Below are 18,235 nucleotides of genomic sequence, written 5' to 3'. Positions count from 1 at the left end.
GTTTGACATCAACCAGCTGACGACCACAGTGAATGTAAGCCAAAGGCTCAGTCCCATTCACAAGCCACTGGAGTCCCCCAGCAGCACGGGCAGCAGCGGCGGAAGCAGCAGCAGTGGGAGTGTGGGCCGAGCCAGCGGCGTGGGGGCTGTGCAGTCGCCTATGGAACGCACCAAAGGTTTCTTCACCGATGAATCAGAACCCCTCCTTCGTTGTGACTCCACATCCAGCAAAGACTCTGCCCTCAGTAGGAATGGCTCATTCATTACCAAAGGTGAGAGGTGAACACAGCAGGAACAGGGTGTTCTACTGACCTGTGAATTAATCATATTACATGAACCATTTCTTTAGTTGTCCTTTTGTGTGTCATGCATGCCCCCCAACTATAAATAGGGAAATCAACATGATTGTTTGTTACTGAACTTGTTAGAATAGTTTAAAAATGTCAGCACATTCTTTCTTCTTCGCATAATTATAAGTATTCAATTGAAAATGACTAAAAGCACTGGTCTTTAAATAAGTAAAAAGCTGTCAATGTTCAAGGACTCCTTAGTATTTCCAAGAAGACTTGGAAATACTACGTTCTGTTATATAACAACCTGATGGAAGGAGACCGAGGAGGAAGAAAGTGTCACTTCATGAGTCTGACTTAATGTGACTCATGTGTTTTAGTCATTACGTACTGGTTGTATCCATATAATAGAACAGATCTTCTATGTTCTGTGTAGAGTCACCCCTGTGAGTCAGTCTGACACAGAAACTGTCACCGGGTAACTTTCTTGTAAATGTCACAAGCATCAGTGAGTAGGTACCATTACACTGAACATGAGCCATTTTGCTAATAACATTGTACGAACTTTGAACTTTAGACATATATAAAGTTGCATTGGCTGACATCACAGCTTTCTATTTATGATGTGTTGTGTATGGTGGCAACACAATTCCTGAACACAAAGGAGCCTTTAGGGTTCAGCTCTTTACATCCTTTCCAAGTAATTCAGACTCTTACTAATGTTGGCTCGTTGTTGTTGTTGGATACCGGCAAAAGGAATCTGGGAAAACACGAGTCTCAATTCTAAGCAGATGTTTGGGTGCCCTCATGTGGTTTGTTCTGGAATTACAATATATATGTTAATGGGGAACATAATCCAAGGATTTACATTTTTGTGGCCACAATTTTAGAAGTCTTCATTAGATTAAATCCTAGGGTGAAAGAAAGTGGGAACAGACACAGCACATGCGCTATAGCAGTTTAAATAAACTAACTTATCTGTAGCCTGTGATGTGTAGCCTTAAAAAGAACTAGTTCAAAATTCAGTCTAGCCAGGTTAAAATGGATTAGTTCCTGTTCATTGCTAGTTCTCTGCTCCAACTTGAACTAGTTCTCGTTTATTAAAGACATTTTATATACACTGCTCAAAAAAATCAAGGTTACACTTAAACAACACAATATAACTCCAAGTAAATCAAACTTCTGTGAAATCAAACTGTCCACTTAGGAAGCAACACTGATTGACAATTAATTTCACATGATGTTGTACAAATGGAATAGACAACAGGAGGAAATCTTTGGTGATTAGCAAGACACACTCAATGAAGGAGTGGTTCTGCAGGTGGGGACCACAGACCACTTCTCAGTACCTATGCTTTCTGGCTGATGTTTTGGTTACTTTTGAATGTTGGTGGTGCGTTCACACTCGTGGTAACATGAGACGGACTCTACAACCCACACGAGTGGCTCAGGTAGTGCAGCTCATCCAGGATGGCACATCAATGCGAGCTGTGGCAAGAAGGTTTGTTGTGTCTGTCAGCGTAGTGTCCAGAGCCTGGAGGCGCTACCAGGAGACAGGCCAGTACACCAGAAGACGTGGAGGAGGCCGTAGGAGGGCAACAACCCAGCAGCAGGACCCCTACCTCCGCCTTTATGCAAGGAGGAACAGGAGGAGCACTGCCAGAGACCTGCAAAATGACCTCCAGCAGGCCACTAATGTGCATGTGTCTGCACAAACGGTTAGAAACCGACTCCATGAGGATGGGACGAGGGCCCGACATCCACAAATGGGGGTTGTGCTCACAGCCCAACACCGTGCAGGACGCTTGGCATTTGCCAGAGAACACCAGGATTGGCAAATTCACCACTGGCGCCCTGTGCTCTTCACAGATGAAAGCAGGTTCACACTGAGCACATGTGACAGATGTGACAGAGTCTGGAGACACCATGGAGAGAGATCTGCTGCCTGCAACATCCTTCAGCATGACTGGTTTGGCAGTGGGTCAGTAATGGTGTGGGGTGGCATTTCTTTGGAGGGCTGCACGGCCCTCCATGTGCTCACCAGAGGTAGCCTGACTGCCATTAGGTACCGAGATGAGATCCTCAGACCCCTTGTGAGACCATATGCTGGTGCGATTGGCCCTGGGTTCCTCCTAATGCAGGACAATGCTAGACCTCATGTGGCTGGAGTGTGTCAGCAGTTCCTGCAAGATGAAGACATTGAAGCTATGGACTGGCCCGCCCGTTCTCCAGACCTGAATCCGATTGAGCACATCTGGGACATCATGTCTCGCTCCATCCACCAACGTCACGTTGTACCACAGACTGTCCAGGAGTTGGCGGATGCTTTAGTCCAGGTCTGGGAGGAGATCCCTCAGGAGACCATCCACCGTCTCATCAGGAGCATGTCCAGGCGTTGTAGGGAGGTCATACAGCAACGTGGAGGCCACACACAATACTGAGCCTCATTTTGACTTGTTTTAAGGACATTACATCAAAGTTGGAATCAGCCTTTAGTGTGTTTTTTTACTTTAATTTTGTGTGTGACTCCAAATCCAGGCCTCCATTGGTTAATAAATTTGATTTCCATTGATGATTTTTATGTGATTTTGTTGTCAGCACATTCAACTTTGTACAGAACAAAGTATTCAATGAGAATATTTCATTCATTCAGATCTAGGATGTGTTATTTGAATGTTCCCTTTATTTTTTTGAGCAGTGTACAGGTCCTTCTCAAAAAATTTGCATATTGTGATAAAGTTCATTATTTTCCATAATGTCATGATGAAAATTTAACATTCATATATTTTAGATTCATTGCACACTAACTGAAATATTTCAGGTCTTTTATTGTCTTAATACGGATGATTTTGGCATACAGCTCATGAAAACCCAAAATTCCTATCTCACAAAATTAGCATATCATTAAAAGGGTCTCTAAACGAGCTATGAACCTAATCATCTGAATCAACGAGTTAACTCTAAACACCTGCAAAAGATTCCTGAGGCCTTTAAAACTCCCAGCCTGGTTCATCACTCAAAACCCCAATCATGGGTAAGACTGCCGACCTGACTGCTGTCCAGAAGGCCACTATTGACACCCTCAAGCAAGAGGGTAAGACACAGAAAGACATTTCTGAACGAATAGGCTGTTCCCAGAGTGCTGTATCAAGGCACCTCAGTGGGAAGTCTGTGGGAAGGAAAAAGTGTGGCAGAAAACGCTGCACAACGAGAAGAGGTGACCGGACCCTGAGGAAGATTGTGGAGAAGGGCCGATTCCAGACCTTGGGGGACCTGCGGAAGCAGTGGACTAAGTCTGGAGTAGAAACATCCAGAGCCACCGTACACAGGCGTGTGCAGGAAATGGGCTACAGGTGCCGCATTCCCCAGACCTGGGCTACAGAGAAGCAGCACTGGACTGTTGCTCAGTGGTCCAAAGTACTTTTTTCGGATGAAAGCAAATTCTGCATGTCATTCGGAAATCAAGGTGCCAGAGTCTGGAGGAAGACTGGGGAGAAGGAAATGCCAAAATGCCAGAAGTCCAGTGTCAAGTACCCACAGTCAGTGATGGTCTGGGGTGCCGTGTCAGCTGCTGGTGTTGGTCCACTGTGTTTTATCAAGGGCAGGGTCAATGCAGCTAGCTATCAGGAGATTTTGGAGCACTTCATGCTTCCATCTGCTGAAAAGCTTTATGGAGATGAAGATTTCATTTTTCAGCACGACCTGGCACCTGCTCACAGTGCCAAAACCACTGGTAAATGGTTTACTGACCATGGTATCACTGTGCTCAATTGGCCTGCCAACTCTCCTGACCTGAACCCCATAGAGAATCTGTGGGATATTGTGAAGAGAACGTTGAGACACTCAAGACCCAACACTCTGGATGAGCTAAAGGCCGCTATCGAAGCATCCTGGGCCTCCATAAGACCTCAGCAGTGCCACAGGCTGATTGCCTCCATGCCACGCCGCATTGAAGCAGTCATTTCTGCAAAAGGATTCCCGACCAAGTATTGAGTGCATAACTGTACATGATTATTTGAAGGTTGATGTTTTTTGTATTAAAAACACTTTTCTTTTATTGGTCGGATGAAATATGCTAATTTTGTGAGATAGGAATTTTGGGTTTTCATGAGCTGTATGCCAAAATCATCCGTATTAAGACAATAAAAGACCTGAAATATTTCAGTTAGTGTGCAATGAATCTAAAATATATGAATGTTAAATTTTCATCATGACATTATGGAAAATAATGAACTTTATCACAATATGCTAATATTTTGAGAAGGACCTGTATATCTTTCTGTCTAGAGAAACGGGCCAGAATTACAGGAAACAATTGTGAGCAGCTTATGGAATTAAACCCAAAATATCTGACCCTCAGTGTTCAACCAAATATTAAGGACGTATGAACACTTCAGAATTGGTAGCTGAACATTCTCTAACAAGTGTTTTTCTCATTCTTCTGGCAATTAGCAAACAGATTATTTTGGTAACCCTATCTGACCTAATATTTTGTCTGATTTAATGTATTTTTATACAGTGTATGTAAATATCTAGCTTTATTTGTATTTCTGGTCATGAAAGATAGTAATTTAGCAAAAACTTAGAATGAAACCTAAATGGATAAAAAGTTTAACATTGATCTTTCACATTTATCTGAGCTGGTGCTGATGTCTTGGGAATACCTAAAGTAGTTACTGTCAACACACTCGTCTTTGTTCTTTTCATAACGAAAATACCAGTTTTATGTATTATGGCTATATGGCTATAATAAACTATTTTATAGAAATAAATCAGATATAGCCTTAATGTTCTTTTGGGTTATTCTTGGTAAAAATCACTATTGGATGTACCCAGAGCTAACAGCAACACAAAGCTGGAAATGAAATAAACTGATAAAGCTAATAAAGAAAGTATGGGTGGTTAGCAGGTTAAGTGTGGTTACAACAAGAGCAGCCTTTAACTTTCTTCCTCTCCTTATCCCTCTCCAGAGAAGAAAGACACGGTTCTCCGGCAGGTTCGTCTGGACCCATGTGACCTGCAGCCGATCTTCGACGACATGCTGCACATCCTGAACCCCGAGGAGCTGCTCGTCCTCGAGGACATCGCCACAGCCGAGGACAAGCTGGACCGACTTTTTGAGATCGCTGGAGTCAAGAGCCAGGAAGCCAGCCAGACGCTGCTGGACTCGGTCTACAGCCACTTACCTGACCTATTATAGTGGAGGAAAGGGGAAGAAAGCATACACATGTTTAAAGCAACTGGATGTGGTGTTAGAGAGATGAGTCAGATGTGGTGTAGTTGAGATTTAGCTTGTGTTCTTGTTTCAAACAGATACAGTTTGACTCATCAGACCACTAATGTAACATAATTCCAGCAAGTTATTTACCTTTTGTCTGCTCCCCCTGATGAGTCTGTTAAATCCTAACCACTACATTTCTTCTCTGTAAATCCTCTTGTCGTGTCACATGGCTACCAGTGTTGGCAATGTGACCTAAACCATGAGGCTCAAATGCTCCAAGGTTTAAAAGAGTTGAGTCATAAAGGTGTGAATTATGTACAGACTCCACTCAAGTAGCACTTTATTTATCTGAAATAGCCAATGCCATCTTGTTTAAAGGACAGTACCGGTGTTTTTTCTTGTTGGTGCCAATCATTTAGGCTTTTCTTGCCTTTACTAATGATTCAGTGTAAAAATAATATTTATTATTAAAACAGCAGGCAAAGGTAAATGACCGTGGCATATGAGCTATCACTATAAACAACACTGGTATTATTCCTTGATTAAGGTTCTTGTAAATCAAATGGATTTTTCTCCAGGACTGGGCTGAACTCTAACTCATGTGCCTAAACGCGTTTCTTTCCACAGCACCTCTTTCCTTTACTTCCAGCTGCCTGAACCGGAAGGAAATAGTTATTTTGGTAGCTTGTGACCACCAGCAGGGAGTAGCAATATTCCGACAGTCGACCTGCAGTTCTGACACCAAATGCATTGAACAAGATCATTAAAGACCGAAGGAATACAGTGCCTTGCTAAGCAATTTATACACCTTGAACATTTCCACATTTACTTATGTTAGAACCACAAACTTTCATTTATTTTATTAGGATATTATGTTAAAGAGCAAACAGAAGAAGCTAAATGGTTTTCAATTTTTTATCTAGAATCTAAATCTAAAAAGTGTGGCATGCGTTTCTATTATGCTGTCTTTACTTTGATAACCCATGTGGGAAACACAGCAAAGAAAGTCGCCCAGTCAGATGAGACCATAGCTGAACATTTTTAAAGCCAGTCAGAGAGAACTCAGAAAAAGGTGTTTCAGCAAAATAGTTGTCTTTGTGTCTTTCCACAATATGCCTTCACACTCACATGCAATGCTTTATGTGTGGTTCATTACCCTGAACACACCATTTCTGTGGTGAAATATGGTGGTGGCAGTATCATGCTGTGGGAATGCTTTTTTCCTACATTGACCAATTGAGAATCTGTGGCAAAACTTAAAATTGATTTTTAGAAATGATCTCCATTCAATCTCAATTAACCTGAGCTATTTTACAAAGAATGGGCAACCATTTAAGTTTTTAGATGTAAAACACAAACTTGCCACAAAAGCTGTGAAAGGCAGGGTTGCAGCATATTGAATACAACCACATGCCACACTTTTCAGATTTACAAATGTGTTTTCCTTTCACTTCATATTAATTGTGTTGCCAAAAAATGCATTAAGGTTTGTGGTTCTAAGGTCACTAAATGTTAAAAAGCTCAGGGGATATAAATTCTTTAGCAAGACACGGTTTTAGTTACCTGGAGGTTCTATTCTTGGCTTTTTTCTTCTTTGTTTTGGACCTAACTGGAACATAAAAGCTATAACTGTCCCAGCATGCTTCAGTAAATCCTGACAACCATGTGAGCTTGTTCTTGATGCATTGTGGAGCTTCCTGATGGTATCAGCTAGACATGGTTGTTGATTATTTTACTGCTGCAGCACCAAATAATTCAAATCAAATGCATTTTTCAGTTATTTTCTACATGTTTAAGTTGATACTCAAATGTAATATTCATGCGCTAATGATTATACCTTTATGTGCTTTCGTTTTCTCTAGTTCTTACCCAACATTTGGTTTCACTGTATTGTCCATACTCACTTTTATCTTCTGTTATTAGTTATTGTAGCATTTGTCCCAGGCATTCATATATTTTTGAACCACTTCATCCCCGGCTGATATTGCCTTGCTGGGATGTAACATATGCATACTCCATACTCTACTTGAAGTCTGTTACATGACCTCACCAATGAAGAAGAGTGCAGTCTATCAATTCCTTTCACAATAAACAGTCTGCAAAAGCATATTGAACGTTAGGAGGCACCAAAAAATAAACTCTTGGAGTGGATTTTTACCATGAGAGCATCCGGTTTCTATCAAAACCGCTCTGGTGTGGACTCTCACCTGTTGGCCTGGCGTTGGGGAAAAAGCACATTACGGAAGAACAAACAGCTGCTTCAGGACTTGCAGCCTGTGTTGATATAAATAAAGATGGTGCTGCTGTGGATTGCAGACTTGGTGATGAGGAAGTGTGACCACTGCACTGCACTGCACTGGGGGGATTACAGCTGTAGGACAGATTCTTTGGTTTTTATGAAACAATGATGGGTAGATGTGAAAAAGACATGCTTGAGTAGATGATTTAATCAAATTCACAATTTAAATGTAACCAGTATGTTTACCCTTCAAATTAACTAATTAAAGCAGTTTTTTCAAATTCTTGTGCAGAGTTTTCCTCTTTTAAGTTGGTTTTATTTCAAGGATTACGAGTTTAGAGTAATAATGGTAAAGACAAGCTTGACTCCATTTTATTCATTAGGTTTTTACATGTCTCCTTCCACTGAGGAGTTGTTTGCCTCTGGTGGAGCCTTCCAGATGTTCCACTGATCTCCAGGAAGCTCTTCTGCCAATTGTTTTACCTGATAGCACAAAACAACAAAGAACAGGCATTACACCAATTTTGTTAACATTTTTTATTTTATTTATTCAGCTAGGACAGTGCACATTATTCAACATATCTGCAAGAGTAAACAGCATAATAGCTAAATTGATTCTGTAGTCCCAAGGAAGGCTTCAAAACATAACACAAAATTATTCTATCAATTCATAAAGCACCTAAAACAATTTCACTTAAAAGTTTGCATAAATCAAACAGACCCTGTACAAGAGACTGGTTAAAATACAAGGTGAGCCTACAGTCCAAGAGAGGAAGGAAATGGATATTTACAACATGTTTAGCTACATAGCTGATTTGTTAATGACCCTTTTATTTAACTACTGAACATCATCTTGTGCAAAAAAAATGATGAGGTTCTCTGTGATCCCCGTCCCTCAGATTATTTCTGGTGCTGCTCTTTTGTCACACTTAAATGTTTCAGGTCATCAAGCAAATTGTAATATCAGACAAAGATGACAAAAAAGTGGGTGTAATGTTATGATTTTATTTATTACAGAAAACACTCTCCAAAACAATCTGTATGAGATTATGCATGTTAAATGTGAATTAATCACAGGTTTTGGAAATCTTAGTTCAATTTCGCTGGCCACACTCAGGCCTTATTACTGCTGGAAAGGGTTAGGAAGTTGAATTCGGGACTCCAGTGACCCACAGTGAAAGCCTTCATCCACAAACTCATCCAGGAGGTTCTAAATGAACTCAAAACTTCTAAAGCACTGTGGGCTTCAATTGTCTCATTTAAAGGGATGGCTCAGATTTTTTCAAATGAGATTCGGTGAAGCCTTTATTGGTAATAGTTCCCTTATTTGTAGTACAAAGCTGTCATCTAGCCATGATTGTGTCAAAATGTAAAGGACAATGACACCAATGTACAGTAACACAAAACGACAATATCCTGGAACATTCTCCATAAATGCTCACAACTACACAATTTAAACTATTATGTTTCAAGTCAACTGGTTGAAACTTTGGGTAGTCAGAAAATGTTCATATCATTTGCAGATAATTGGTATCGTTTTAAGATTTGTTCATTGTTGAACACTTAGGAACAGATTTAAATTCAATTCAGTTTAGTTTATTTATATAGCGCCAATTCACAACACGTCATCTCAAGGTTCTTCACAACAGTCAGGTACATACATTCCAATTAATCCTAACCATTGAACAGTGCAGTCAGATTCACTTATTTATTCAAATTGGATAAAAAGTTTTTCTATCTAAGGAAACCCAGCAGATTGCATCGAGTCAGTAACTTTGCAGCAATCCCTCATACTGAGCATGCATGTAGCAACAGTGGAAAGAAAAACTCCCTTTTAACAGGAAGAAACCTCCAGCAGAACCAGGCTCAGTGTGAGCGGCCATCTGCCACGACCTACTGGGGGTTTGAGAGAACAGAGAAGAGACACAAAGAGAACAAAGAAGCACTGATCTAGGAGTACTTTCTATGGGAAGGAAAAGTAAATGTTAATGGATGTAGCTCCTTTAGTCGTTTCATCTAGAAATAAAGAACAGATAAACTCTGAGCCGGTTTTCAAGGTTAGAGTCTGAAAGAGAGCACATAGAGTTAGTCACAGTAAAAGCTCAGTCAATCGCCATGTCTAGGAGAGAGAAAGGGTTAAACACTAAAAGACAGGGCCATGTAGATCATCTGTAGAGGGTGAGCATTAAGTTGTTGCCAACAGAAGCTTGGACAATGCCCCTCTCCAGAAAGGTGTCACAGGTTGACACAGAGTCAGGCCAGGTGTAGCTTCTAGGAAGAGAAAAGAGAGAGAACATAAAGTAAAAAACTGAAATAACAGCAAATAATGCAGAATTAGAGAGTAGTGTGAGAATGTAGCGAAGAGGGTGAAAGTGGTCATTATGTCCTCCAGCAGCCTAAGCCTATAGCAGCATAACTACAGAGATAGCTCAGGATAACCTAAGCCACTCTAACTACAAGCTTTATCAAAAAGGAAAGTTTTAAGCCTAGCCTTAAAAGTAGACAGTTTGTCCATGTAGAGCCCACTGATGGCCATTGTTATACTAAAAACCACAATGATTGGGATACCTCTCTCTGTCAGATTGACCATAACCATTGGAAAAAAGAGAAGGGGTCATACAGGTAGCAGAAACGGAGGGTGTGTTTACACCTCAACCTTAACTGAGCCGGTTTAGGCTAAACCTGACTCCCCTTTACTCCATCCAACAGGGAGGGAAGAAGATGGAGGTACAAAATAAGGAAGATAGCTCAGGATAACCTAAGCCAGTCTAACTATAAGCTTTATCAAAAAGGAAAGTTTTAAGCCTAGCCTTAAAAGTAGACAGGGTGTCTGCCTCATAGACTAAAACTGGGAGCTGGTTCCACAGGAGAGGAGCCTGATAACTAAAGGATCTGCCTCCCATTCTACTTCTAGAGACTCTAGAAACCACCAGTAAACCTGCAGTCTGAGAACGAAGTGCTCTGTTAGGAACATATGGAACAATCAGATCTCTGATGTATGATGGAGCTAGATCATTAAGGGCTTTATATGTGAGGAGGAGAATTTTAAATTCTATTCTGGATTTAACAGGGAGCCAATGAAGGGAAGCTAAAATAGGGGAAATATGATCTCTCTTTTTAATTTTCATCAGAACTCTTGCTGCAGCATTTTGAATCAGCTGAAGGCTTTTAACTGCATTTTGTGGACATCCTGATAGTAAAGAATTACAATAGTCCAGCCTTGAAGTAACAAATGCATGGACTAGTTTTTCAGCATCACCTCTGGATAGGATATTTCTAATTTTGGCAATGTTCTGGAGATGAAAGAAGGAAAGCCTAGAAACCTGTTTAATATGGGATTTAAATGACATGTCCTGGTCAAAAATAACACCAAGGTTTTTTACTTTGTTATCAGAGGTCAATTTAATGCCATCCAGGTTAAGTGATTGACTAAGCAGTTTCTTTTTTAAAGACTCCGGTCCAAAGACGGCAACTTCTGTCTTGTCTGAATTTAGAAGCAAAACATTTAAAGTCATCCAAGTTTTTATGTCTTCAAGACATGCTTGTAGTCTATCTAACTGGTTGGGTTCACCAGGATTTATGGATAAGTAAAGCTGAGTATCATCAGCGTAACTGTGAAAATTGATCCTATGCTGCCTGATAATTTTACCTATTGGACGCATATATATACTAAAGAGAATTGGCCCAAGTACTGAACTCTGTGGTACTCCACAATTAACCCTGGAGTTTAAAGATGATTTATCATTTACATGAACAAACTGGAATCTGTCAGACAGATAAGATTTAAACCAGCCTAGTGCTGTTCACCTGATCCCTACAGCATATTCCAGCCTTTCTAAGAGAATATTGTGGTCGACTGTATCAAATGCAGCACTGAGATCTAACAGAACCAGAACAGACACAAGTCCATTATCTGAGGCCATAAGAATATCATTAGTGACTTTCAGCAGAGCTGTTTCAGTGCTATGATGAGCTCTGAAACCTGACTGAAACTCTTCAAACAGGTCATTGCTGTGTAAATGTTCACACATTTGATATCCATTTACTAAAGATAGATTAATCATATCTACAATGGGGCTGGTAATCAGAGGGAACACTTCCTTAAATAATTTGGTTGGGATTGGGTCTAACATACAAGTTGAAGGTTTAGATGAAGCTAATATTTCTGATAACTCAGGAAGCTCCACAGGATCAAAACAGTCCAAACACAGATCAGGTTCTACAGTTACTTCCAATGTTGTCTCACTTGCTGAGGATGAAGTAATCATCATCAGGAGTATGTCAAAGATTTTCTTTTTAATAGAATCAATTTTATTTAAGAAGAATCCCATAAAGTCATGACTGCTGAGAGCTAAGGGAATGGATGGCTCAACAGAGCTATGACTCTGTGTAAGTTTAGCAACTGTACTAAAGAGAAACCTAGGATTATTCTTGTTCTCTTCTATTAATGATGAGAAATAAGCTGTTCAAGCTTGGCGAAGCGTCTTTTTATACAATAGTAGGCTACTTTTCCAGATTAAGTAGGAATCCTCTAGTTGTGTAGAGCGCCATTTTATCCCCAATTTTCTAACATTGTGCTTTAAAGTACGCAGATCTGAATTAAACCATGGAGCTAGCCTCCTATGAATAATTACCTTCTTTTTCAAGGGGGCTGCATATTCTAATGCATCACGCAATGATGAAGTAACACTATTGTTAGATAAATGTACATACATTATTCAGTTTTCATTCTACATTACTCATTTACTATCTAGATGTGCTGTTTATATTACTGATTGAGAATGGTTGTTATCTCCTTATATGCATAGAGGAATATGATGTTGCAACATGAGCACAGGATGTGAGAACAGTCTGTTTTCACATAAAGATAAACTCCCTCAGCAGTTGAAACCTCATGTAACTAGGGCGTTCCTTTTCTAATAAAAGCATGAAGAGCGGAGACTGTCTTCAGAGTGTGTTTGGAGGATTGTAACTGAGACAGTCTCCGGGACACTCTCCTTGCAAGTTAAAACAAACTAACTTCTCTGTGTCTTTCTTTGTGCAGATGTTGTAATGAGTGTTGGGGTTTAAACCTAACATTTAAATGGTCCTTCGAGAGCCGGATTCCAAGATACCTGACGATCCCAGCGGGTGAGAGAGATCCAGGTAAAACTCCGTGGCCACGGTAAAAAGACCTTTTCCGGGACTGGTTCTCCCTGGCAAGCTGGAATCCAAGGGTTGACGGAACTCCAAAGACGCAGAGAAGTGTGAGTAAATGATTAAAAGAGGGATGAATGACAAAAGAATAAAATAGTAAAACCCTGACAATTCTAGACACTATCAGGTACAAGAGAAGAATACAGTTAAATTCCGCAGGAGGGTAGACTCCCTTAGTTGAAATAGACTAATTAAATTCTATGTTAAGGACGGCGGAGTCCTCTGTTAGGAAACTAATAAAAGGAGCGAGTGAGTGTGAGAGTGGAAAAATAGCCACCACTAGGTGACTGTTTTTCATATAAATTAAACAAGGAACAAATGGTGAGCCGTTGCGGATGCATGTAGGCAAGAAAATTCCACCTTAACGGGTTGAAGTGAATTTTACCGCAACAGGTTAGTTGATCACCATCTTGTTTAAAAAGTATTTCCAGTATTTAGAACACACCAGGTGTTAAAACCATACTGGAACTAAAAGTCGCCTAAAAATGGGTAAGGGACAAAGTAAAGAAAAACAAAAGTTACTTGATAATTTATCATGCAAAGATTGGAAAGTAGTAGAAAAGGAAGAACCAACAGCTGTGGAACCATTATGTTACTGGGTAAAACATTATAACTTTAATGGAAAGTTATCCACGGCTGCCTTAAAAGACTTACAAGGTAAAATAGCTAACAAATGTAAACAAAATGAAAAACAAAAGAAAAAGGAAAATAAAGAATGTTTCACCGAAAGGAAGATGATGAATATTCAGGTCCTTATGCAGCCTTACAGCAACAATTAGCCCAACAAGATGAAGAGGCGGCTGGGGAAGATGAAATAACTGTGCCTACGGCTCCCCCTGTCGCCCCAGTTCCCAAAAATCCACCTAAATATACACTAAAAGATATAGGAAGTAAGCCTAAATTACAGAAAGACGGTGCAGTAGGGAACTAGTCAACAACCCTATCTGGGGACTTTAATAGTGTGTTAAGCCCTCCCAGGGAACCTCAAAAGTTACTAAGTTTTGAGGAAGAGGGACTTGAAGTACAGACTTTCCCTCTGATAGAACTTCCAAATCCACGATCAGGACAGAATGATCCGGCTGTAATAAGGGTATATCGAACATGGACACAAGATGATATTAAAAAGGCAGTAGAGGGCATTCCCCACCCTAGAGAAGATGTTGAGGAATGTTTGAAACAAATGGAAGACCTTAGACGTTCTTATCACCTGAACGGAGCAGAAGTACAACAAGTGTGGATGTGCAAGTTAGGCCCTGACTGGTTTCATGTTAAAGGAACTTATATGCCTACTCAAGCAGATGGTACCAACCGAGTTGCTGACAGTAATGATCTGACAGAACATGTGAACCCCCTATTGGAAAGAATTAAAGCTAAATATAAAAAGAGAGCAAATTACACTGAAATAGGAAGGTACCGACAGAAACCAGATGAACCATTTGATGAATATAGAGCAAAAATGGGAACGGTGTTCAAGGTTCACAGTGGTCTAGAACCAAGTGAAAATGTAGACAGTGCCTTCCAACAACAGTTAAAAAATGCACTCCATTCAGGTTCGTCACCTGAAATACATGGCTGGGTAAACCGCCATTACATAGGAATGAGTGGAGGCTCATTACAGGATTACATCAACCATGCCCTGCATGCAGAAAAAGTTATAAAAAATAAAAAGACCAAACAAAAAGACACAGTGTTCTACCACGAGGAAGAGACAGCCTGTTTTGATAATGCAGTTTATTATCAACAAACACGAGGCAGGGGGCGTGGTAGAGGTCGAGGAAGAGGTAGAGGCAGAGGACATTTTGGAGCACAAAATCCAAGAGCATGCTGGTCCTGTGGAAAAGAGGGACATATGGCTAGAGACTGCCAAAGTAGCTCTGCCCAACAAAACTATAGTGCGTGACTAGCACCAGAGCCGCAGGGGAAACTGAGCAGACAACCCCTTGGTGAAATGACAGAAAGGGTACTTTTGACTGAGGAGGGAGAAAATATATTAAATCTGGAAGAACTGTTCTATGTAGAAAAAATTAGACCAGAAATAACATTGATAGTACAAGGCACACCTATCACGTTCCTTTGTGATTCTGGAGCATGTAGAACCACCCTCAGAGAGCCACTACCACATGCAAAGCCTAGTGGAAATTATGCTGTGGTCAGAGCAGCCCAAGGAGTGACAAAAAGGGTTACTGAGACTGAACCCATATGGCTCAGAGACCCGGAAGGAAAAACATGCCAACTTTTGGTACTGATATTGCCAGAATGTCCAGTAAATCTATCAGGTAGAGATGCGATGGTCGCCTTACAACTAATCATATTGCCAACTCCTGATGGATTAAAAATAGCTAGGGAAAGGCCTGAAAATGTATATGTAATGCAGGGAGTGGGAAGCCCAAACTATTACTATACATTGGACATCCCAAATAAAGCACCAACTTCCACGGGGTCATTTCTCGTAGATGAAGGAATAAATTCCATACAAAACCCTCAGGATGTAATGTCACCTGATGACCTACATGTTACAATGTGGTACACAAACAAACCAGACACCAAATACAAAAGCGAATTTGACAAAATCACTCCAGTAAAAATAACAGTGTCATATGTGTACTCAGACGTGACGGCAAATGCCGCAGCTGCAGTAATACTGCCAGATACAGTGAAAAGGTTGTTTAGACAATACTCAGAACCTCATATCTCACTGTGTAAAGAGACAACTGAAGAGTGAAAAAACTTGGGCCAATTAGTAAACAGTGGTGAAAGAGCAAGAGATTGGGTTGCAACAGGTGTAAACACCTGGTACAGTCAATCAACCCTGATGACAAAAAAGGCATTGTTTTGGACAGTGACTGTCCAATCCGGAGACAAAACAGGATATGCTGTGGTCACTCATGATAGGGTGTTGAAAGCAGAAGCGCTGCCTCAACACTACTCTGCACAAGCTGCAGAGTTAGTGGCTTTAACTGAAGCATGCAAATTAATGAAAGATAAAGTAGCAACCATCTACACAGACAGCCAGTATGCTTATGCAACAACCCACACATTTGCACAACACTGGAAAAACCGAGGTATGATAACATCAACCGGAAAACCAGTCACACATGCAGCATTACTGACAGAACTGCTACAAGCTGTGCAATTACCAAAAGAACTAGCAATATGCAAATGTGCGGCACACACAACAGGAACTGACCCAGTTTCAAAAGGCAACGCCTTTGCAGACAAGATAGCAAAGGAAGCAGCACAGAAACAAATACAAGTTCTAATGATGACAGGAGCTGATTTACAAAATGAAACATTAAAAGACATGCAACAACAATCACCAAAGCAGGAACAACAACAATGGCAAAGAAAAGGGGCACAATTAAAAGATGGTATTTTTACCTGACCAGAAAATAAACCAATCCTACCAAAAAACCTATACAAATGGGCAGCAATATTGAGTCATGGTAAGTCACATGTCTCAACAGGAGGGATGACAGGATTGGTAAACCAAGTATACACAACCTATGGATTCAACTCCTATTCAAAAAATTTTTGTAGAAGCTGCTTAGTATGTGCAAAACACAATGCCCAAGGGAACTTAAGGCCAAAAAGGGGACAATTTCCCAAGGCCAAATATCCACATGGATTTCATAGAACTAAACAACAGCGAAGGGAAAAAGTATTGTTTAGTAATAATAGATTCATTCTCAAAATGGATAGAACTATTTCCAACAAAAACACCAGATGCATTAACAGTGGCAAAAGCCTTATGCAAAGACATAATACCAAGGTATGGTATTCCAGAGAAAATCTATAGTGACAACGGTACACACTTTGTTAATCAAATCATTAACAAAATAGGACAAGCCTTCCACATAGACCTAAAACACCACTGTGCTTATCATCCACAAAGCGCTGGGCTAGTAGAAAGAATGAATGGGACTATAAAGAACAGGTTAAGAAAATGCATGGAAGAAACTGGAAGACCATGGACTAAATGCATGGATTTAGTAAAACTCTATATCAACATAACTAGCTCAGATGGATTAACACCATATGAAATTTTGTTTGGGAGACCTTACAGACTGCCATATTTTAAAAATATGTGGGAAACAGATGATGAAAGCACACTGGCAGATTATATGAGAAAGATGTTACAACAAAGACAGCAAAACAATGAGAAAACTAATGATGATGAAACTTCTGTGTCTACGCAGGGAATACCGTTAGTTGAACCAGGTGACTGGGTCCTGATAAAAAGCATAAAGAAGAAGCATTGGCATTCACCTAAGTGGGAAGGGCCCTATCAGGTGTTGTTGACTACTGGAACTGCGATTAAGATTGCAGAAAGGAACTCATGGATCCATCTTGTAAAAGAATAATAGAACATGACTAAAATAAATTTCTCAATAGCAGTGTTTACCCTAACTATCATTGTTTGTGTTGTAGTAATAGCATTGTGGTATCTGTTGTAGCATTGTAGCTCTTCATCTGACCTTCAGAGGTAGTCCGGCTACAAAGGGGGCTGCAATTATAGTTTGCAGTTATCTCAAACCGGTGAAGATTGTCCACAGCTCTGCTACAGGTTTTTAGGAAGGGCTCCAATCTACAGAAAGATGTTCACCCCTACACACAAAAAGATATTGATAATAGGGAGCATCATCTCAATCATAGTTGTAAGTGCCCTGTTAATATGGGAAATAAATCACAAAATGCAAAAAAGAAGAACAGGGTACTATAATCCTAATCGATCCAGAATCCAACATGAAATATTAAAAAACCCCTGTAAAACTACAGATGGGGATAGCAGTAGAACAAAAGAACTGTATTTCTGCTATCAAACTAACAGAACACAGACTGTGTTCACTTTTGATCGAAACTTGCAAATAGGGGGCTATGGGGCAAACAGCTGGGATGGGTATGACTGGTATCTAGATTGTAGTGGTATGAAACAATCAAGATGACCCTACTTACATAGACAGCATAGGAATACCAAGAGGGGTCCCTGATGAATATAAATTAGCAGATCAAGTAGCAGCAGGCTTTGAATCCACCATATGTTGGTGGTGTACAATCAATAAAAATGTCGACAGAATCAACTACATCCATTATAATGTGCAGAGATTAGGAAACAAAACTGAAGGTTTCTCCGCTATCCATGAACAACTGTCAGCTACCTCACTTATGGCTTTCCAAAATAGAATTGCCGTTGACATGCTCTTAGCTGAGAAAGGAGGTGTTTGTTCCATATTTGGTGGTCAGTGTTGCACCTTTATACCAAATAACACCGCAGCTGATGGAAGCCTGACT

At 40.3% G+C, this 18,235-nt stretch overlaps 1 protein-coding gene across 1 annotated transcript in view; it reads left to right on the top strand.

Annotated features, from left to right (window-relative positions):
• The window catches only part of tnfrsf21 (tumor necrosis factor receptor superfamily, member 21), a 59,371-nt gene extending 51,340 nt beyond the window's left edge, over positions 1-8,031 (top strand). The window contains exons 5-6 of the mRNA XM_047388677.1: positions 2-272; positions 5,261-8,031. Of these exons, the coding sequence (XP_047244633.1) occupies positions 2-272; positions 5,261-5,490 (501 nt within the window). The 3' untranslated portion in view covers positions 5,491-8,031. The remainder of the gene's footprint in view (position 1; positions 273-5,260) is intronic.
• Positions 8,032-18,235: the final 10,204 nt, after the last annotated feature.

This window comes from Girardinichthys multiradiatus, chromosome 15, assembly GCF_021462225.1.
Source record: "Girardinichthys multiradiatus isolate DD_20200921_A chromosome 15, DD_fGirMul_XY1, whole genome shotgun sequence".
Classification (NCBI taxonomy): domain Eukaryota; kingdom Metazoa; phylum Chordata; class Actinopteri; order Cyprinodontiformes; family Goodeidae; genus Girardinichthys; species Girardinichthys multiradiatus.
This window is presented reverse-complemented; position numbering and strand designations above follow the sequence as displayed.